The 22746-nt window shown below is 40.1% G+C and overlaps 1 protein-coding gene across 4 annotated transcripts in view; it reads left to right on the top strand.

The window, feature by feature from the left end:
- dlgap1a (discs, large (Drosophila) homolog-associated protein 1a) overlaps nucleotides 1–22746 on the top strand; it is a 187331-nt gene that overhangs the window by 116997 nt on the left and 47588 nt on the right. For all 4 annotated transcript variants that reach the window (XM_070974236.1, XM_070974234.1, XM_070974235.1 and 1 more), the window contains 3 exons: nucleotides 2701–2915; nucleotides 6761–6956; nucleotides 12053–12335. In XM_070974236.1, coding sequence (XP_070830337.1) covers nucleotides 2701–2915; nucleotides 6761–6956; nucleotides 12053–12335 — 694 coding nt within the window. The remainder of the gene's footprint in view (nucleotides 1–2700; nucleotides 2916–6760; nucleotides 6957–12052; nucleotides 12336–22746) is intronic.

Genomic DNA, 22746 nt, shown 5'->3' with positions numbered 1-22746 from the left:
ATCAAAACAGCTAAATGTTGCCAAGGAAACAATCTACAGGCTGTAATATAAAATGCACAGTGAATCCTCTGGACATACTGTATACACACTGAGTCACTGTGCATATCACACACACACACACACACACACACACACACACACACACACTGACTTATTTCTTAAAACATGGACAGGCTATTGGTTGTAATGTTAAACTGCAAAAATCTCCAACCAACAGCATCTGCACTAACGACAGTGTAAACCATAGAAAGCAGCGTTCCACTGTTCCTCAGCCATTACAGTAGAATGAGCGTTGAGCTGCAGTGGAAGTGCGTGGGTGAGAAGCACTGCCGATGCTACTGCAGCTGGTCCTTTCCCCGCATTCTCTTTTTATAGCCAAACTGCTCATTTGTGTCTCTTTGACGTCACACACACACACACACACACACATAGACATGGAGCCCAGCAGCTCTGTTCAGCCTCTTTCCCTCAGTGATTCATATATAATTAGTCAGAGTTGCAGTGCAATTCTTCTGCTGTCTGTCTTGGTTATTATCTGACAAATTCTCACACCCTGGCCTCTAGTTTGAAGACAGTAAATGCTCATAAGTTTGACACACAGTGCTAGAATTGGTCCAGTTGGCACAAACCCACTAAAAAGGTGTGGCTGATTAAAAACAGTGAGCTGTGATGGGCTGTCTATATAGCAGCCATAGACTATATACTGCATACAGTATATTGACATCATGCTAAACATATGATTGTTATCAGTATAGATTCAGTTAAGGAAGCTTGCTGAGACCCAACAGTCACCATATGAAAGACATCTGCTCACATATACTGTAGCCCATGTATAGGCCTCTGGAAGATCTGAGGACAACACACCTTTAGGGTTTGGTTTTCTAGTGTTGCCTATGTAACCATTTCTTTGAGCAACTTGCTGCAGACACAAAGGAAAATTCTGGAAGAATGATCAACAAAAGTAATAAGTTTAGTATGGACTTGCCCCCTTAATATATTCCAAAACGACAACCCACAGCCAATGATACTCCCCACCCCCCTTAAAGATCTGACAGATTCATCTGACCACTGACTAAACTACATTCCCATGCAGGTGTACCAGTTCCAGGGTCCTGGTGTTGTGCCTGCTGGTTCTCTGTCATGACTTAGTGGCACAGCTTAAAGGAGTGAAGCCTCATTATTGTTACTACTTCCACCTGTGCTTCTCCTTCATTAAGTCAGCATGTCCACTGTCAGAGATGGCTATGCAACCGGCAGTTTTATTAGCCAGCTTTGTAATTTGGATGTCATTATTAGCTATAATGTTGGAAACAAAGAAGCTCTTAATTAATTATTCTTAATGTTTGCTGGTTCAGTTTGTGTGTCAGGAGACATGTAGGACATTTCATTGGCGCCAATGTCGAACTCAGAGCAAACAGTTATTATAAGAAAGTAGTTATTAGCCAATTGCATCAATTAACTGCCCTCAAACTACAGGCCTCTGCTGTTTCCCTTTATTGATTCCTTTTACTTGCTGTATTCTCTGTATTGTCTTTGTATTATTTCTCTGGAAGAAATACCACCTATATGGGCTAAAACAGTCTACACGGTATGTTTATGCTATAATGTACAGTACAGTAATGTACTATACAGTTTTGTTGTTGAGCAGTTGTAGCACTAGTACCATTTTATTTTAAGCTTTTAAAATAGAATTTCTACATATAACCTTAAACATTTGCACATTATTACCCCAGATTGCTGGACATAATTATTAATGTGAAGAAACAGACTTCGCTGTTAACAGATTTCACAATTTCAAAGGGAACGAGTTCTGTAACTGTTGTTTCAATGTTCAATGCAGTAGGTAAGTAGCACAAACTGAATTCCATTCACCTCCATTATATTTGGGTAGAGGCAGAAAGCTCAGAGACAGACAGCAGACTAATCAGAATAATCTGACTGGAGAGATGCCACAGAGGGAAGTGACCTATTTATTTATTTATTTATTTAGTGATTGGGTTGACCCAACTCAACAACTCAAGCGTCTTCTGAAAAACATAACATCCTGCTTTATCTCTTTACCTCCATTTTTTCTTCTCTAAACCACTGTTAAAATTTTGGTGCTGCATCTTTCTATGACTTGAAAGATTTTGATCAGTTCATTAGTCTTTGTATAGTTATTTTTAATAAAACTAATCTAACACCCCAGTTTTCCAAGTTTTCTGTAGTAACAAACACACCCTCATCTAACACACACACACACACACACACACACACACACACACACACACACACACTAATTACACACTCTCCTGTGCTTTTGTATGCACACAGTTTGTGAGCTGCTCCTGGAAAGCAGATGTAGGAATTAGCCGTAGAGAATCTTCAGACTGACCCACGTAGACCTGTACACATTACTTACACTAATTAGCCAACAGACTTAGCACAGTAGTGTGTGAAGTGTGTGTACGTGCATATGTGAAAGAGAGGGATGGATTGAAAAAAACACCAGTGTGTTGTTGTAGTCTTAGTTCAGTCTGTGTTTTTGGATGCAATAATCTCTTCATTGTGATTATTGTGGTGCTGCATGTTAGCTCTGTTTGTAGAAGTTCCATGTACCATCAGGACAGTTTAGTGAGCCAGTTTGGTGGCTGGGACTCAGACAGCAGTGAAGTGGATCCTCCTGACACTGTTTCTCTGTCCTCTCCACCCGGTCATCAGGTACCTCAGGATGAATGGAGCGGCTTCTCTCCTTTGGGGAAGGAGGACGACATCCCCTGTCGGAGGATGAGGAGCGGCAGCTATGTCAAAGCCATGGCTGAGGACGATAGTGGAGACTCTGATGGGAGTCCTAAACCATCTCCCAAGATCCAGGCACGCCGGGCCAGCTACCTGAAAGCCACACAGCCATCACTGACTGAGATGACCACACTACAGTAAGATTTTATCATCTCTGTCTTTCCTTTTCGAATAATATACTGTATCTTAATCTCAGACCTGAATCTTGTCCACTCACAAGATTTTTTTTTTTTTAACTGTGCAAGGCTTAATTACACGCTTGGGCATTACTATTATTTTGTGTTTTTACTCAAATTTTTATTTTATTAAATGCATTAATACTGACTGCTGAGGTTCACATGAGCATTATCAAAGAAACTCTCCACTGTAATAAACAAGCTTTGTGCTAAAAACTGTAGGAAGACAAGTTGGAGCAAACAGTTACATTTCATTTCATGAAGAGACTGTTGTTGTGGTTAAATGTGTCCGTGCTGCTCACAGGGTTTTGCAGTGATATAACAATCAAATATTTTTAAAAGTCAACTTATTATTGTTTCCCGATTTCATGAATTAAATAAAATCACTAAGATTATTTCACACTGTTCTCCTTATTCAAGTGTTATGAAGGACAGTGCATTTGGTGTCTTTGTCACTGATACCATGTTACAGTCATATAAAGCCTGCAGTTGGATGTGGTGTTCGCCTTAACATCAGTCTGATTAGCTAATTAAGGAGCAGATGGGGCTCGTTGGGATGAACCTGAACTCATATCAGTAAGAACCAGAGGTAAACATGAGAGTAGCTGCTCATTATAAATATGAATCTTTCTTTTTTATCATGTTTTTTTCTTTCATCAATTCTTCTTTTATTAAATTATATTTAATATTATATTTTTTATTGTTGTATCTAAACCACTCTACACTTCATAATTTCCACAAAGCTGTACTCATTATGTAGACATTACTGTGCTGTTGTTTTTATTTTTTTTTCTCAGAAATTACTCACATTAAAGCTTTAAAGTTTTCTACATTTCAGCTATTTACCGAAACTGCTTTACACCATCTTGAAACCTCCACAAATCAATATTCCATTAAATTTTAAAATTTGATCAGTAGTTACATCCACATTTCTTACTGTAAATACTACCATAAACATTTTTCCTTCATATCCATGCAGTATTTACTTGTGATAGAAGCAGCCTAGTATTTTAGGCAGCACCAATTAATGCTACAAGTAAGAAAAAAGAGTATACCCACAGAGTCAGTGACAGCAAGAAGATGACTCACAGACAGGACCCCAGGCTATTCACAATGGAACTGAAAACGAGCAGGCAGAGCACCTCAGCGGAAGCCACAATATCAACAGCTAGCTAGTCCAGCTAGTAACCCAAGTTTGCATGACATCAGCATCCCAGCCACCGAAAGAGATGAGTGATGGGCAGAAACCCAAAGTGAATTGGCCTTGGTCTAGTAAGAAGGGCATATGGGCAACTGCTAATTCAGACTTATCAGGTCCTCTGGGAGTGCTGAAAGGAACGGATGTGAAATTAGAAAAGTTAGAAAAGATGAGAGATTTAATTTATGTATATGGCATGACAATGTTAGTCACGGAGGCAACAGGAGATTGATAGGCTTGTCCAAGAGAAAAGGCAACTTAAAAGGCAGTGGAGAAACGGTACAGGTAGTGAGAAAGAAAGCATTAATGTGCTGTAGGATGACCTCCAATCAAGGTTGGCAACTACTGTAGATGCATGTCTAATCAACTGCTCCAGATTTCAAAATTGATACCACTCTTGTTGGCTTCCATTTTCTGGGACAATTCCCACTGGTAATGGAAAAGTTGATGATACCAAAAGTTCAAAAACAAAATGCCTGCCCCTGGACTGCCCCCTGACAGGCTTTCTGTCAATTATTTTCACTGCCTGATTGTATAAGGACGTGGGGTGTCTGAGTGTAGATGTTGATGCTTGAGCCCATGTCACACAGTATGAAAAAAGAGAGAAAATCACAGAGTGCATAAGTAACTTGGCTGCTCGAGTGGGTATATAGACTTTAGACTGCCTCTTATTGATCCCAATCTGGGAAATTGTTTTGTTGCAGTAGCAATGAACAAAAAACATACAGACGACCATAGAATATACACAAGAATTCAAAAAAGTAAGCAAAAAAGTGACAAAAAATATGTACAGAAAAAGCAGCAGTGAATACAAGATACAATTAAATGTAAATGTAAATATACTGTAAATATAAATAAATGTTGTGCAATATTGCAATAGTGCAGATAAAAATGTAAAGTATTGGGTTTGTGAGGTTGGTGGATTAACTGTTCAAGTTTCTATTGTAAAGTGTGCCTGGTTAAACAGTTGAGGTTAGTTTTTAGTGTTTTTGAAATCCTCTATACATGTTTACTAAATTTGAGTTGTGGATATAAGTTTATTGCAAAAAACTTCAATCATTCACATCCTCTATTTCTTCATTCCATATCTTGATTTCTAATGGAGAAATACATTGAAACTTTTTACTTCAAATTCAAGATTACAATTACAAGATTATGTTGCACTCACTGTTGGACATCATCCAAGTATGCAGTGAGGAACTCCACTGCCTTGCTGGGTGACTTAGCTGGTGCATATATGACTACACCATCTGCTTAAAGCTGGCAACCAGCCTCTGGCAACTTGTAAGCAGGTCATTTATAAACAGGCTGGAAAGCAGCAGACCAAGAATAAAACCTTGGGAAATACCCTTTCTCTTGTTAAAAGAAATGACTTTTTAATCAACTTTCACACATTGTTCTCTAGTTTAAAGATATATCTCAAACAAATCACCTGCTTGTTTAGAAAATTTAAATGTAGACAACTTAGACAGTAGAATGCCAAAGTTCACACCTTTTTCAGGTCAAACCCGTAACATCATGGAATGCTTTCCATTTTCAATTCATTTAAAATAACAATTTGCACATTCTGTGAAAAGTTTTGTTCAAAGACCAAATTGTTGCAGATAAAGGAGCTGATTGTTCTCTAGGTTTTCAACTATCTGTGCTGCCACAACCCTCACAAGTACGTTTGACAGGACAGGAAGAACAGAGAAGGATAGAGTGATAATTGCATGTCAGATCATGAGCCCCTGCTTTGAAGACTGATGCAATGACAGACTTTTTCCAATTGTTTGCGAATTTGCTGGTCCTAATTGATAAATCGATGAGATGAGTCACATGTCTCATTAAAATATACTGCAGATGTTTCTTCAGGAAATAAGCATTCAAAGTATGAATATCTCGAATAACGACTGTAGTGATCCACATTATCTATATTATGGCAAGAATTGTTGAACTAAGTTAAGAGAAATGATTGTCCATCATTACTTTAAGACATGTTAGCAATATTATTCTAAGTTGATCATCATGTTGACCATGAGACCACAGTGATAGAAACTACATGAATAATATTGTGGTCAAAAATGACCATAAAATAACATAAAACATAAAATAACAGTTCCTCATTATACAGTAGAAGTCTGTGTGAGAAGTTCCAAACCTCTGAAAAGGAAAATAGGAATTTATCATACATTGCATTCACATACAAACAATGATTAAATCCCATACATTTTTCAAGTATATTACTTTGCTTTTGCATACCCATGGTCATTTACAAAATGCCATGTTTTAGATTATATGGTAAACAACTTCCCTTTACATGAACAAGCTGATTGTCATAGATGTTCAAGAAGAACATTATGACAATCAACTGTTACAGTTGAAGAAAGAAAAAGAAAAGAAAGAAAAACTATATGTATCATTTTGGAACTTTCGGAAGTTACGCACATCTAACTTTCTTATATCAGGTTTACTAAATGTCATTGCCACATGTAAACCATATCTTTGATTGACACCTTTTTATTTTGTAGAAAGAGGCCTTGCAGCTTAAAACTGACTGAAAGAGAGTATTACAATGTTTAGAGATAAATTTGTATATAACACTGCATCCCTGTCATCCGTATGTCAGGATTTCGACGGAGCACTCCCCCAAACTTCAGATCAGGAGCCACAGTTACCTGCGTGCGGTGAGTGAGGTTTCAATCAATAGAAGCCTGGATACCCTGGACCCCAAAACCCTCCTCGACCCCAAATCGCTGCTGTCCTCACCCCAATACCGCTCACGAAATGAAAGCTACATGAGGGCCATGAGCACCATCAGCCAGGTTGGTTGCCAACACTGCTGCCTTTATATTGATAGTATGCTCCACCCAGTCATTTCACCATAGGTTCACAAAGGCTTGGATGGATGTAATAGTGTTTGAACTCATTTTCATGCACTCTGCTTTAAAATGTGTGGAGAGTTGACTATACTAGATTGAAAACCCTTGACTTTTACTTAGTGCCATTATTTACCGAATACCCATCTTAAAATAGCCTGAGATGAGTATCAGTGTCCATCTTGCAAAATAAGGCTACAGCTAGCTATGCTACAGTCTTTTATGTTATTTGGTAGGCTTTGTTGTTCCCTGACTTTAGCCAAAAGTGAAAATGTTCTTTTAGGCAACTGGGGTCTTGTTCTAAGCAGGCATTCAGACAGAATAAAGCCCAACATATACAAAACAATGCTGTGTTTATGTAGGAATGTCATTTTAATTACCAGTGATGGGATGAAATACAGTAGGATCTTGGAGGTGTAGTTTAAGTAAAAGATCCATTACAGGATTTGTGGAAAGTTTTTTCATCCATTCATCATGACAGTCATGAAGTTAACAGCAGAAATTCGCCATTCACATTTCAAAGTCATCCACCAGCATGTATTGGATTGACCAGCATAGTGCCTAATGAGTGCCAAATGACATTGCATTAGCTCCTTGGCCTTATTCAACTGACTGAGTGTACTGCTTTGTTTTTCATGCAGTGCTGTCTGTCTGTACCTTCCCTGAAATGACACCAAGCCTGAAAAGATCAGTTTGAGGAACAAAAAGTCCTCTCCCATACTGTTGGAAAAGTATTCAGGATTTAAAATGGTAGCAAGTGGAGATGATACAACCGATACCCATCTGCCAACATACCACTACACCACTGGTTATATCTGTCATAGATGACAGGACTGAGTACAGTCCTGTTAGAAAAACAGTGCACCTCTCCTTGCTTGAAAATGATTTCAAACACTATCTCAGTCCATATATGTGCACAGTGCACCACCAGCATTTCTGCACTGTCAGGTGTAGGCTGAGGAGACTGAGAGGCATGTTTCCAACTCTACAAATCCAGCAGTTGTTTTTCTTAAAGGATATGTGAGGTAATATCCTAGATTTTTCTTGTCAACAAATGTGCGGAGCCAAACCAACAATGAATGTATCCTTCTAACAAGTATTGTGTGTGTATCCAATGGCTGATTTTATTCCTCTGCGCCATAGGACCCTGTTGTTATCCAAAAAACTATTAAAACACATCAGTGAGCCACAGTGTTACACTGGTGACATGTTCCTTCATACCATAAACACACACACATTGTAGTTTAATTTGACTCAGTCCCACATACACTGTCCTGCTGCTGTGGATTAATCCATAGTCCAAATGAAACAAATGCATTATTTCCGTGTGTTAGATTGCCATTTGTTTAACACTACAGTATCCAGCTGTTTTGGAAATTAGTGATCTTATTTTAGAAATGAGTGTGAGCCATGAAGCCATAAAAATTTACATCCTCAGTGGGAACCAATGGGCTTAGAGCTGAGAGCCACAGACAGAGCAAAAAAGTCAGAAAGTATTGATGCAGGCACTAAAACATTGTTGGTTTTGGTCCTTTCATTGTTTTATTGACAATAAGAAAAATACAGATTTAAACTGGAAAAGGAGACAGTTCAGCATTCCTTTTTATTATTAATTATTTAGTTGAATAATTATCTAACTAAATGTTATTTATGTAGGGGATAATTCATGATTATGCTCATCTGCATGATCATGGCCACTGGCCCATGATCAAACTGTAAGTCCTGTTCAACATATTACGAGTTCATATGCTCTTAAAATTGAATTTTTGTGCTGGCACCATTTTTGCTAACCTTTGAATAAATTTGACTTTACTCAATAATCCCACTGCAGCAGTTGTAAATGGCTGCTTCCTACCACACCTAGAATGAATTTTACTCTGCACTTTCTCCCGGTAGGCTACTGTTTAAGCTTTTCTTCAGAGCTACAGCACGTGAAATGAAGCTGTGCCCAGTAAGCCTTCATTTGCCCCACCTTAACCTCACCTCGAACCTCTACTTACATTACTGATCCTGAATGTGATGCTAATTTCCATTACCATACTGAAATGCCTCTATTAACTTTTTAAATGTCCTCTTCTGCATGGATTTAAGCATAACCCCCCCCCCCCTTTAAAGTACTTGCCTCAGTATGCTTATGTCTTGCAGTTGAGATCCATTCAATTACATTTTTTTGCAATTCACGTGAATGTGAAAATTAAAAAAGATAAAAAGAACAGGGTGATAAAAATGACATACGGAATCCCAATAAAGGGATATTGCAGTAGGCATACTGTTTGTGTATGTGTTAAAGGGAGAGCAAGGCAGCAACAATGTATCTATGTAAAAGTGAAAGGGATTAGATTTGCCATTGTAGTCGAAAGACCTTGGAGTAGAAATCTTATCTTGAGTTGAAAAGCCTGGCTGGATAGTGACAAAGGAACAATAACTTCATGCCAGTGTGAGGGGAAATGCAGTTTTTATTTGTAATTTTCCATGGGCACTCATTTTTTTCATTTATGCTTGTTTGTTAATTTCCTGACACTAAATGATGAACATGCTTGCACAGAGGCAGGAGGAGAGGGGAAGCTGAGGCTCCTGATTAGGTGGCATCATGCAATTTTGGTGGTCATTTTGGCATGAAATTACGTTTGCATCAAAAGCTGCTCAGACCTGCTCAGACCTCAACCTCTTAACAAAGCGCACTCTCACAGGCCTCTCCAGAATCACAAAACACCCATCACACGTGTTTAGTTTGGCCTCTCTGTTTGCATCAAGTTCGGGTCTTTTGTGAGCATTTCATTCAAAAGAACAAATGTTTTGGGTGAATGAACTGAACCCAGTCATTTCCTGAAACAACCCGTTCATTTCCCAGTTCAGCTGAGCTCTCAGTCAGCTGCGAGTGAACGTGCAGGGACTCACTGAGTGATTCAAACCATCCATTCGCAGGAGGAATGGAACGTGGTCACGCCAGTAAATACAACTGATTCGGGATGAGTTGCTAACGTTTAACTGCAACAACATTGTAAACAATATGAGATATTTTCAGAATGTGAGGCAGACTTGAAGGAGGTATGCCACTAGCTAGATTCACCGCAGTCATTTTCCACTATAGGCTACATGAATTTCTCACACCCATGTTGATTCCTCTTGGGTCACATCAGTCATTTACGATCTCACAAGCTCTCACTTCATACTTTCAATGATATCTCTGTAATAGATGTATGTAGCGACCTGCAATTGTTCTTAGAATCCATCCAGGCACTTGGTAATCCACAAAGGAGACGCTGTGTTATTTCAAACCTTTCTGTAAAAGTACTTTCAAGTAAATGACCTGAATACTTCTACCCCTGATCATATTCATATTCTTATGCTGAATGTCCAAGCCTTACACAGCACTGCAACTGCGCCCACAGATGCTGGTTGTGTTTTAAGTTAACACTGACACCACGCTAACACTGACCTTGCAAGTTTACAGTTGTCAGTATCTACAGTATAGCAGTGAGATATCTTGTACATGTATTTCTTAAGTGGCCCACAAACTGACAGAATGTGATCCACATACGTGTAAACCCTGTTTCACGTGTACAAATGGGTTCACAAATACGGAAATATAACTTTACAGGTATTTTTGTAGTGAAACTATTTATATTTGAAATGTGAAATATTTAGGGATCATGGTATACATTTGTGGATTGTCTTCTGTGGGTCACAACCATTAAAGTTCAATATAACCTTCCATAAATATTGAAGGGTACCATGGCACAGACAGGCAAAGAGGAACACATTTGCAGTCTGGAGCTGCTCCTGTGATAAGCAGAGCTGTGTTTCGAGGTTGGGGCAGCACATATTGCTGAATGTTTAAAAACACCACAGTGTTATGGTCTTTTTTTTTGACAATCTTGCCCACTTTCCCAGTTAGACCACTGTAAATTCCCGAAATCATAGCCTAGAGGATTTCATTCAATGGAGGCAAAAGTAATGGCTTTTAAATCAGTCACTCTTCAGAGTCTCTGAAAATAGTTTCCTTGCTCACTACCCTCATCCATTCCAAGTGAACACTTTTTCAGTGAAGCCTTCGAGAGGACTAAAAAAATCAACACATTTTTTTTTACTATGTATTGTTATTTGATTTACTTAGTATAACTTTGAAATGCTGTTGGGGAGCTCCCCTCCTCTTTTTTTCAGCTCTGAACAAACTACATCAGTCGACCTCTACTCATCGTGAAGTGTAGGAGGTCAATCACTTTGCAACTATAGCAAATATTTCTCATCCTGTTCCACATAGACATGAATGGGAGTCAAATATCAGTCTGACTGCAGCTTTATTCAGGGCTGCATCTTATTTGCCTGTGGTCACCAGAATTTCTAAAATGTGTTGGTCACCCCTACATGTGCATGTGCTGAATGTTTTGACTTGTGTTCAGGAAAAAAGAGCGTGTTCACTTGAAAGCAGCCAGCTCCAAATGTAAGGCAAAAGCTATGTATGCTGGGTTTCACTCTGACCTTTTGGTAAAGAGGCAGCTGTTCTCAGCATTGAGGCAAAAGCCACCAGTTTCATGAAGAGAAATGGAAAGTGACAGCTCTCATTAAGACAATAATTGTCATTCCCATAGACATACATCTTGATGGTCACTGTGTAAGGTGCACTAGCAGTTCTATCGTGCAGGGGTTGACTTCCACTGGCAGACTGACCTTGCCTCCCTCCTTGTGCACTTTTTCAGTAAACTGAGGTGCTAGAAAGAGATGAGTAAACGAGGTAGTTCTGGAGTATGACAACCTTCAGAGGTAACATCCCTGGCCCTCTACAACAGGGGGCCAGGCATCTAAATGGTAAATGGACTCCATTTATATGCAGTTGACAGCAAGCAAGCCCTTATTATGCCCATTTGACCAGCACACCTAAAGTATCTCTTGCAAGAATAATAGCAACAACAATAGTGTGTGATTTTTGAGAATGTATAATGTTTTGAATGAGTCTGGAAGTTTCCCCAATGTCCACCCTCTTCACTGTTCCCCTCTTCTCTCCTGCTCCTCCTCTGATGTCTTCTCCTCTCCACCTCCAGTTAAGTGAGGTGGAGGTGAATGGACAGATTGAGCAGGTGTGTGAGCAGGTCTACAGCGAGATGCAGGCCCAGGCCATGGAGGCTGCTATGGACAGCATGGATACCATGGACACCCTGCCAATGCCAGGATGTTTCCGGATGCGGAGCCACAGCTATGTGAGGGCGATTGACCAGGGCTGTGCTGGGGAGGAAGAAGGAGAAGGAGGGAGACCGCTGCTCCTGCTTCCATCCTCCCCACCACGCACATCTGCCACCACCGTAAGAACCATCCAGAGCAGCACAGGTAGGGCATTTTAAGGCCAGAATGGATGATTCGTCTGAATGTGTTTGTCATGTGTCTTTTTTCCCTGTTTAACACATTTCAGGGGCCATATAGAGTAAATAGCCCTGTGCTATGAGCTTTTCGATTTAAGGAACTATGAGAGAGTTTAAGCACTTTAAGATTGTTTAGTATTGTTTTAGTTTCAGCACTAGAAAGATTCTTTCAGCACTATTAACTCTCCAGAAAATATCACCCCTAATGGGAACAGTGATGTTGGGCCTTGGACTGAGGACTTGCTGTCAGGTTGGGTGTAAGTCTTGTCGTAGGAGTCCACAGTCCCTGAATCAGGGAGGTGACTGTCAGTCATCTTGGACCTCAGTTTGAACACAAGTTTCCCTATTTACACAATAATGTTGACACTGCCCCTATCACTGCCACTGTAATGACTAACTCAATGCACATCTGAGTGGTAGACTACATCCCTGTATTGTGTATCAGTTTCTGACAGTGAAGTACCAAATTTGTTGTGTTCTTGACCAGACGAGATTCATATTTTTCCCCATCACGTCACCCAGCTGGGTGGCTCTCTGGCACAGAATGCTTTCTGATGTATGATAGAATACAATCTCATGGCCTCTCCCCCAGACTGCCTAAATTTACTGCACATCAGGGATGCCATTTCATTCTACTGTATTCACCTGTCATGGCCCGAGCACCACCATTTCTAACCCCACACAATTTCTCCCAAAGAAGATTGACTTTGTTTGTGACCGGTATTGAAAGAACAATCTACACGCAATCACACATATGGTGGGACACCTAGTGCCCATGATAGGAACTGAATTTTAATATAGCCAACGGACCAAATATAATCAGAACCACAATCAGAATGGGTTTTACTGTCAAGCATATGTGCACATACAAGGAATGTGGCTCAGGTATAAAAATTGCACTCAATGTAAAGAAAACAAACTGGACAATAAGTTAAATAATATAAAATAAACAATATATACAAAGAATGATGAGGCAGTAAACAATACATACAATGAAATTTACAATGTGTGTTGACAGTGAGAGTGAGTGGTGAATGTACATGTTGTGCATTAATGGATTATAAATGGCCAGTCAGCAGATGTTTTGGTGTCAAAGGTTTAGTGACGTTGTATGACTAGCTAACTAGCTAGCTCATCAGCGTGGTGGCTTGTGGGAAGAAACTGTTTTTGTATCTGGCTGTTTTGGTGATCAGTAATCTTTAGCGCTGACTAGAGGTGAGAAGTTAGAACAGGTTGTGTCCAGGATGGTCTGCAGTGATGTTTCCTGCCTGTTTCCTCAGTCTGAAGGTGTGTCAGTCCTGAATGGAGGGCATATCAGCACCAGTGATTTCCTCAGCAGTGCGTTGCTGTCTGTTCTTGTCCTCAGCTGATGCAGGAAGTGCAGCATCTGTTGCACCTTCTTGATAGACTATGTTTGAGGTCCATCTTAGGTCCTGGGAGATACTGGATCCCAGAACAGGAAAAAAATGGAAGGTTTCCACAGTGGAAACAATATTTTTGAGGATGGTGATGGGGGCAGTGTTGAAGGGCTTCTCCTGAAGTCTACTGTCATCTCCACAGTTTAAAGTGTGTTCAGCTCCATGTTGTTCTGGCTGCACTCATAAGAATTTAAAAATAACTCATGGGCCATATAAATTAAGTTGTCAGAGTGTACATGTCCAGCAGACCATGGTTTGGACACCCTAGAGGTAGACCTTGACATTATTATGTGTGTCTGTATCTGTTGAACCAGCAAAATTATCTGCCTCTGCATTTCAATAGAAGGTCGAAAGTGGGCATGGTTTGTACTGTAAGTCATGTTAAATCAGGCAAATGTATTTTTTAACCTAAATTTCATTGGCAATGCAATTGCTGTGCCTTCAAAGCATCAAAATGATTGAATACTGGCATATAGTATATATAGTATATTTCTAGATCCTCATACTGTACTTTTCAGCTCATCTTTTGCATTGAAAATAGAAACTATTTGTGCTATTGGAACAACATCATGCCACTGAGCCCTGTTAAGCAAACAGCAGCACATTCCATTTGTGTAGATTTTTTTAGCCTGTGTGCATACCACTAATTATCAGTTCTAAATATACAACAACCTTCCTCTCTATGGCCGCACAACATTTAACCAGGAAAAAGTAACAAAACTCAATTAAACACAAATAACCAACAATAAATAAAAAGAGCTATGGACACTGTGGCTGGGAAATATTAGGCTACTGAAATGCAATAACTGCCAATTTAACAGTAAAATAAAACATCACCAAAGCAGACAACACTGCTCAACACAGTTTTTACACACTGTGCACTTCACACAAACAATGCTACATTGCTAGGCAACACAGTGTATGTGGTCACCCATCTGAATATTATTCAGTGAGCCTTGTGCACTGCAAAGTCCTCAAAAATCCGTTCTTGGTTCAACTTTTTTGCATGGCCATTTTCAGTTCAGTTTCATATTATAACCAGTGCACCCAGCCTCTCTGTCCCACTATAACCAGTGCCTTGGTGTGCTTGCTGAGTGGTGCATTAAATCAGTGATTAATTAAGCTAGATGCATCCTTTTTTAACTATGCTGAGGGACACCCACAGACAGAACACACGGCTTTTCCAGTATGTCAGGTCTGACTGCAGGGAGGGACAAGAATGGACATTTTTATCTTTTGGCCATTCAAATAATGAATTCAGATTTGGGGACATGCCCACTACTGTATTTCCTGTGAGATTACGCAAAATGAATCACCTATTTTTGTTATTTCGTGTTAATTACTGTATAGGAAGACAAATTAAAGACTTAAGTTAATTACGACCTTGATTAAATGAGCCAAGACACGCATTGAAAGCTGATGCTTCCATAGCATAGCGTATTACACAATTCAGCAAGTAACATCAATCCCAGCAACATGTCTAAAAATGGTGGGCAAGCCCAGCCGCCCCAGATTTTACATTAAGATGGTAAGAGGAAAAGATCTTGGTATGTGACTCATGAAGACAAATGCACACTGGGAGTTCAATGGTGGAAAAAACATAGACACTGCTCGACAGAAATGTGGGAAAAAGTGATATTGTCAGATGAGTCATCCTTCACCATCTTCTCAACAAGTGGGTGAGTGCATGTGTGATGCATAGCAGCAGTACAGGGTTGAATATTTGACCCATTCAGTGGAGGGCTCTGTTACCTCTGTTACATTATGGGGGTATTTTTATCCTGATAGACACTCTCTTCCAGGATGACAGTGCTTCCATCCACAGGTCATGGGGCTTACTAAAAGGAGGATGAACATTTTGTGAATCATATTCTATCATCGCTACATCTCAACCCAGTTCAATTTTTGGAGATTTTGGAGCAATATGTTAGACAGTGCTCTCCACCACTATCATCAAAATGCCAATGAGGGAATATCTTGGAAAAGAATGCTGATCATACCTCCATTAGAGTTCTACACACTTGGAGAATCCATGATAAGGGGCAATGAAGCTGTTCTGAAGGCTCCAGGTGAAATAGCACCTCATTAACACATGGAATTTTATTTTATTTATTTTTATTTTATTTTCATTTGTCATCCACTTGTGTCTGCATTACTTCAAGTAGCATTGCAGTCAGTGCTGCTTGTCCTCAAACATTTCTGCCTGCGTTATTTCACACTCTAGTACAATCTTAACTATTGTTAATAGGATGGAGATTGTGAACAATTTTTGCATTTTTTCAGTGAAAGATCACTTCCAGTGCCAGCAGTGAGTGCAGCACTCCAGAGCAGCACTCCAGTGAGTCAGAGAAGAAGAAATGATTCATCTCTGTGAAAATATGCATTCCATCACTGAATGTTATGTTTTCTTACACTTGCATATGACTGACATCAACATTAAAAACTGACAGGGCGTTTGCTGAGAAGGCCTCTTACATACTGTAGAGGGAGGTCCACCGAGCGCTGAACTTACTGTGCTTTAAGTACCACAAAATCCAATCAGATGATAAAATAAACCAATTCATTCACTTTAATTTACTTTTTAACCTTTTAAGCTTGACTCTCGGAACAGTATTCAGATCTGTGATGATATAATGAGCCAAATTAATCAGCTCCCCACTTCTCTCAAGAGAGCTGACAATTATCTGGCCCCCATTTTCAAATGACTTCTTTCTATGGAGTCTCATGAGATAGAATGTTAGCCACATCCATCCATCCATCCATCCATCCATCCATCCATCCATCCATCCATCCATCCATCCATCCATCCATCCATTACAGTCACCAGTTAACCTAACGAGCATGTTTTTGGTGATACAGTATCACAGGGGGACTATGCGATGGTTGTTATGGCTGAGGGCGAATGCATCGATGATCTTGTCGACGTTCAGGGCTCGTGTCCTTTTAATGGTATATTGAATTGAATTGAATTGAATTGAATTGAATGCTGATAGTCAAAAGTCCAAGGTTACTGCTACGAGCATCTCTGCTACTGCTCCTCAGATAGGTTTTCAAACGGCGGAGACAGGAGAAAGATCGTTCACAGGAAGAAGATGTAATGTCAGGGATATACAGAGGAGTTTGTACAAGTCCATAAACGCGTCCTTGTATGGTGCCATGAGTGTTCAAAGTTCCAAAGTTGTGTTAACGGAGTGTCGCTGTTGTGATTTTCTTTCGAGAAGACATCGGGCTTGATGCAACTCTGCATTTAAGTTATCCTCAGTGATGTCATAATTCTGTGCCACAGTCAATAAGCACCTCTGATCTAAAAAAGATCTGTGCTTTGGGCTGAGACCCCTGACAGCACATGATAAAAAAGCACATGAGATAAAATGTCATAGAAATATACTTTGTTTAATGATTTTTTATTGGATTTCATGGGGGTGCTATGGGGGGGCTATGTTACTACTAGGGGGAGCCCCTCCTTGGCGCCGCCTATGTAATTGATTGATCATAAATGATTAGGATCACCTGCCTAATTCCATTTTTCCCTTATATTTTTTAGATGTAGGCTAAATACCAATAAAATACCAGACTGTTAGATCCAAGTGCTAATAGATATCATTCTGCATGAAGGAGCTGCAAAAATACTTAAAATGATTTAATGTCTGTCTTTCAGAGGAGAACGTTTGCATTGTGCACTGTATTCTGAATGTTGTTTCACAGCTTCCCACGTGCAAAAACGTATCAATACAGAAACAATGACATTGACAACTTTCAAAATCCTGTGTAGGTTTCAGCGGTACTGAAGCCAGTTTCCACCATATGATCTTTTAAGTGATTAGAATGAGAAACTTTGTCAAAACAGTCATTAAAGTCATTTTTTCGAGATACTCACTCACTCATTTGAGAAAGTTTTTCCACTATTTTGAGATGCTAACTCATTATTTTGAGATAAGTAATTCGTGATTTTGAGAAAGTTTCTTATTTTGAAATACAAAGTCATTGTCTTCATAAAATGTCTCATTATTTTAAGATATTGACTCATTAGTTTTTGCGATACTGGGTCATTATTTTTTGGATATTGGGGGTTTTGGGAGTCATAATGTCAGGAAAAACAGTTTGACACCAAAAATTACTTCATATGAAACATATATGTGGCCAGAAGACACAAATATTTAAGACTTGCTTACAAAAAAACCAAAAACAGAGGAACTGTGGTTGAAAAAGACAACCAGGGCTCTTTGTGAAACAATGTGCGTCAATGGTTTATAACATGGATCATCTCAAACCTCATTTTGTTAATGTCTTTGTTTTAATCAGGACTAGAGTTCCTGAATTGCATGACTCTGCTCACTGCAGAGATCCCTTTGTCCTCAACTATTTAAATGTTAGACTTGTCGTAAAATGTTAATTTATCAATGTCTTTGGATAGTTCAGTGACTAGAATTGAACTGAAGTGAACTGAAAGTCCAATACAGCATCCTTCAGGTCGACACATAACAAGAGAAAGAGTTATTAAACACTTCTCTTTGCAGTTACGTGCATAACTGCACCCTGTTATATGCTGCAACAATGAATAAGAAATCTCACAAAGATCATCTTTTAAAAGCCAAAAAAGGCTGCCTTCATGCGTGGTATTCAGATGAGAACATGCCAGAGTGGATGCCACAGGGGACTTGTAACGTTGTCAGTTTGGTATTAGGATAGTCTTTATTATATATATAAATAATATATATAAGTGCTCAACTGGAGATGACCTACATTTGCTGCTCCCCTGGGAGCAGGAACTATATACTGTAGTTAAAGGTATACTATGCAGGATTTTCCTGAAACACTTATACAAAAAAAAAAAATCCCTCTCAATCAGCAATTATGATCCACAACAAGTGTCTGGTGGTAGATTGATCTGCAGAGTCCCTGCCCTCTGCCTCTATTTTTTTATTTCGTGTGAGAGCTGGAACACATCTCTCACACATTTTACTCAACTTCTAAATCCCATTCATACCAATACATTCATTCATTCTTTTTCCTATATTTTCAACTCTTCATACTGCTTCAGCTACTTTTCCATATAGATTGAGTTCAGCTTTGCTCCAGCTTCTCAAGAAACCTTAAAATATTCTACATCTTTCCTACATCCTTTGTACTATTCAACTTTTAAAACCAGCAGTGCAGTTTACTGTCAGCTTTTCAGGATCCAGCATTCACCTAAATGTTTTCAGAAATCTTTAAAAAAAATTATCTTTGGCTTGCTTACAGTCCCACAATTTTCACTCCACAAGCATAATTGTGCTAGTCACAAACGTAAAACTGCTCAAGACTACCAAGCAGATTTCCACTTTTGCCTTCCCAAGCTTCAAAGTGGGCCCACCAACTGCAGTGATTGCTCCCATATAGGGAAACAGAAACAGGCACTTTTCTTTACTGCTCCAATTCACACATTTTCACATGCACACATTTCACATATTGTGCTCATCATGGTCTCAGATATCTATTTCACCATTTAGGTGAGATTAGGAGTTACTGTCTTTGAGGCAAAAGCCGGAGCATGAGAGATGCACCTCAGGTAAACTGACGGGCTCTATTTTTGACTCCGCCGCCGGCGCGGCACAGGCTGCGCCACCGGCGCAGTACTATTTTCGAGCAGCGCAGGCAGGCGCACGGCGCACTTGGTATTTTGGTAGACCGAGGTGTACAGAGATGAGCCAGGATGGGCGTTGTGGCGCAGTAGGGGGGAGGTGTTGCCATAATTTGGATTTGGATTTTCGTCCTTTTCGGTCTGCACCGGTGGCGCAAAGTGCGCTGAAAGCTCGCCACCCCAGACCTGGTCATCTCTGTGCGCCAGCAGCGCACCGCCGGGCAAGTGAATTTTTGTAAACCGGCAGAGTCGTGCGCTCACGTCACCAACACCTCACAGTCAGGTTTCCACAGTGTCTGGCATTTCACTGCGATCAATAATTAGCATTAATAATAATTAGCAACAGCCGCAATTCAATGCAACTATCTGAGTCAGCACATACAGTCAGACCTAAATTTATATATTTTGATCCGTATCTCATCTGACCACATCGAAAGCACGTTCGGCACACGTAATGGTCACTCAACTGACCGAGTGTACACAGGTGAAACAGGGATGCAAACTAATCAATTACCAACCAGAAACAGCCGTGACATCCTACAGAGCATATATACTGCATCTATCTCAGAGCACTCGAGAGACAGAGAGAGACAGACACATGAAAAAAACGTAAGTGATGATCGTTGTCCACTGTTACCCACGTCATTTCATTCCAAATACAAATGTTATCATTGTAATGCTTAACGTTATCTACAAAGATGGAGTACATCATTGCTTTGAGGAGGAGGAGGAGGAGGAGGAGGAGGAGGAGGAGGAGGATTTACCATCTAAGGACCTCATACTTAGACATCAGAATCAGAATCAGAAATCCTTCATTTATCCCTGAGGGGAAATTGTTTTTGTTGCAGTGCTCCTTACAAGAACAGAATTAGAATAAAATTAGAAAAGAAAGAAAATAGAGAGAACTATATATATAAAAAGCAAATATAAAAACAAAATATTTATATTGAGAATAAACAAACTATGGCAAACTAAACAAAATATGGCATATATATATATATATATATATATATATATATATATATATATATATATATATATATATATATATATTAAAATAAACAGTATATACAAACGGGTGTGCAAAGTAATACAAAGACATGAGTGACGTCAGTCTCCTCCTGGGAGAAGTTTGGGTCTGACATTTTCCTGCGTGGGCTCAGTCATCCTCGTAACTTGCCATGCGCCTCACCAGCGGCGTATTTAAGGGTGAAGCGAGGAGCTGCTGTGATTAGTGAAGATTTGACTCGGCTGTGTCAAACCTACTCCACGCCTTCTCCCCTCCCTCTTTCCGAGTTGCGCCGCTGGGTGGGACTGAGATGAGAAGGAGGAAAATACACAATACCAAAATACCGAAGTCTGACTTAGAGTCAAAAATAGAGCCCTAGGAATTGAACTCTGTAACCCAGGAGTCCAACAGCAGTTACCACCACCATGGCAACCTTTGACTGCAATTGGGAACACAGAGCTGATTGAGATGAGTTAATTAGTACAGTTTGACACTGATACAGACACAGCCACCTAGAATGGTGACTGGTCTGTGACAGGGCTTATACAGATCCGTAGCAGATCCCCACTGGGTTCCTGCTGGGTCCTTGGCTGTAATGAGATCCCCCTGATGACAAATTGAACTATATGTCTATTCTGTGCCATGATAGTGCCAAAATATGAGTTATTCAACAGAAGTGTATGAAAAATGAGAGCAATACAAGTGGGAAATTAATGATATACCACAAGAAATAACATCACAAACCAACTTTCATTTGCTTCTTTTACTTTTGTACATAATTGTATGTATAACACGATCTACTGAAATGTCCATCAAAATGAAGCTATTAGTGTTGCTTACAGTCAGAACTAAACTAGTGTCTAAATCTCACAGTAGTGTTGTTCAGGTGTCACTGGATGCATTTGGGATTTCACAGAGACGTCAGTGCTGTTGTTCTTTTTGCTGTCCACAGCTGGCTGTGTCAGATTATTTCCTTAGTTTGTTAAACACCTGCAATACCACACAGCAGCTGAAACAATAAGCCTGTCTATAAATTGTGAAAGTGATTTGCGCATTTATGCATGTTGCACAGCAGTCCTAGAATTGGCAGAGAAATGTGTTAGTCAATCTGAATGCATGAAAAACGAAAGCCAGTGGGAAATTATGATAAACATTAAGAAATGATGCTGTGCACACACAAACAAATCAAATGCACTCATCTGTGCACCTGTCACTCTAAACAGACAGTGTGACAACAAACATCTGTTGCTATTCTTGGCAGGTAAGAGAGCCCAAACTAATCATTAGTGTCTTATGGGTCAATATTGGCTGCATACCTTCTCCTGAAAAAGAGAAAAGTCAATTTAATTTCCAGAAACACATTCTTTTGGCCAATCACACAAGACTTACACTATGAACAAGCATGAATAGCAAGTAAAGAGTCGTTGCTATGGAAATGATACTGTCTCATCGACTTGTGTTCTTGTAAACTGGCAAGTTTTAGTATGTTGCAGACCACATTCTTTTGCAAGTGAATCTTTAGTTTAAACTCGCTGAATAGAACGGACTGGATGTGGCAGCTGTCAGTGTTGTGTCTGAGGTCTGATGTGTAGAGGGTGAAGAGGAAAGGGGATAGCACTGTCCCCTGTGGAGCCCCCGTGCTGCAAACTACCACATCAGACACACAGTCGCAAAGCCTCACACACTGTGGTCTGTTGGTGAAGTAGTCAGTGGTCCACACAGCCAGGTGGTGGTCTACAGCGGCTCCTTCCAGCTTCCCCCTGAGCAGTGATGGTTGGATTGTGTTGACAACACTGCAGAAGTCAAAAAACATGACCCTCACCATGCTTCCTGTATGCTCCAGGTGACAAAGAGATTGATGGATCAGGATGGATCCACACCAGTGCAAACTGTAGGGGGTCCAACTCACTGCTCACTAGATGACGAAGGTGGTTTAGTATAATCCTCTTCGAGGTCTTCATCAGGTGGAAAGTTAAGGCTACCGACCTGAAGTGGCCAGTCTTTGGGACTGGAACCACAGTGGAAGTGGAACTCTCACCAGGCTGACTCCTCACCTGATTAGCTATTATGGAGAGGCTCGGGGGGAACTGTGGCTCCTGTAGAGCGATGTTGGGGGTTTGAAGAGGGTGCTGCTGGTGTTCTGGGTGCTGCGAGGGGGAGACGGGGGTATGGACAAGTAGCAGTTCACCCCCCACTTTTGCTGCAGTGACCTAAGATGGTTTTCAGTCCCCTCCATACCTTTCATTGTTCCCCTGAAGGCACTCCTCCAGCTTCCTCCTGTAGCTGTCCTTGCCTCTGCCTTTTCTCCCGTCTCAGCTTCCTCTGCACCCTC

The sequence above is a fragment of the Chaetodon trifascialis genome, chromosome 11 (genome assembly GCF_039877785.1).
Source record: "Chaetodon trifascialis isolate fChaTrf1 chromosome 11, fChaTrf1.hap1, whole genome shotgun sequence".
Classification (NCBI taxonomy): domain Eukaryota; kingdom Metazoa; phylum Chordata; class Actinopteri; order Chaetodontiformes; family Chaetodontidae; genus Chaetodon; species Chaetodon trifascialis.
The sequence above is the reverse complement of the archived record's forward strand: the minus strand, read 5'-3'. Positions and strand labels throughout refer to the sequence as shown.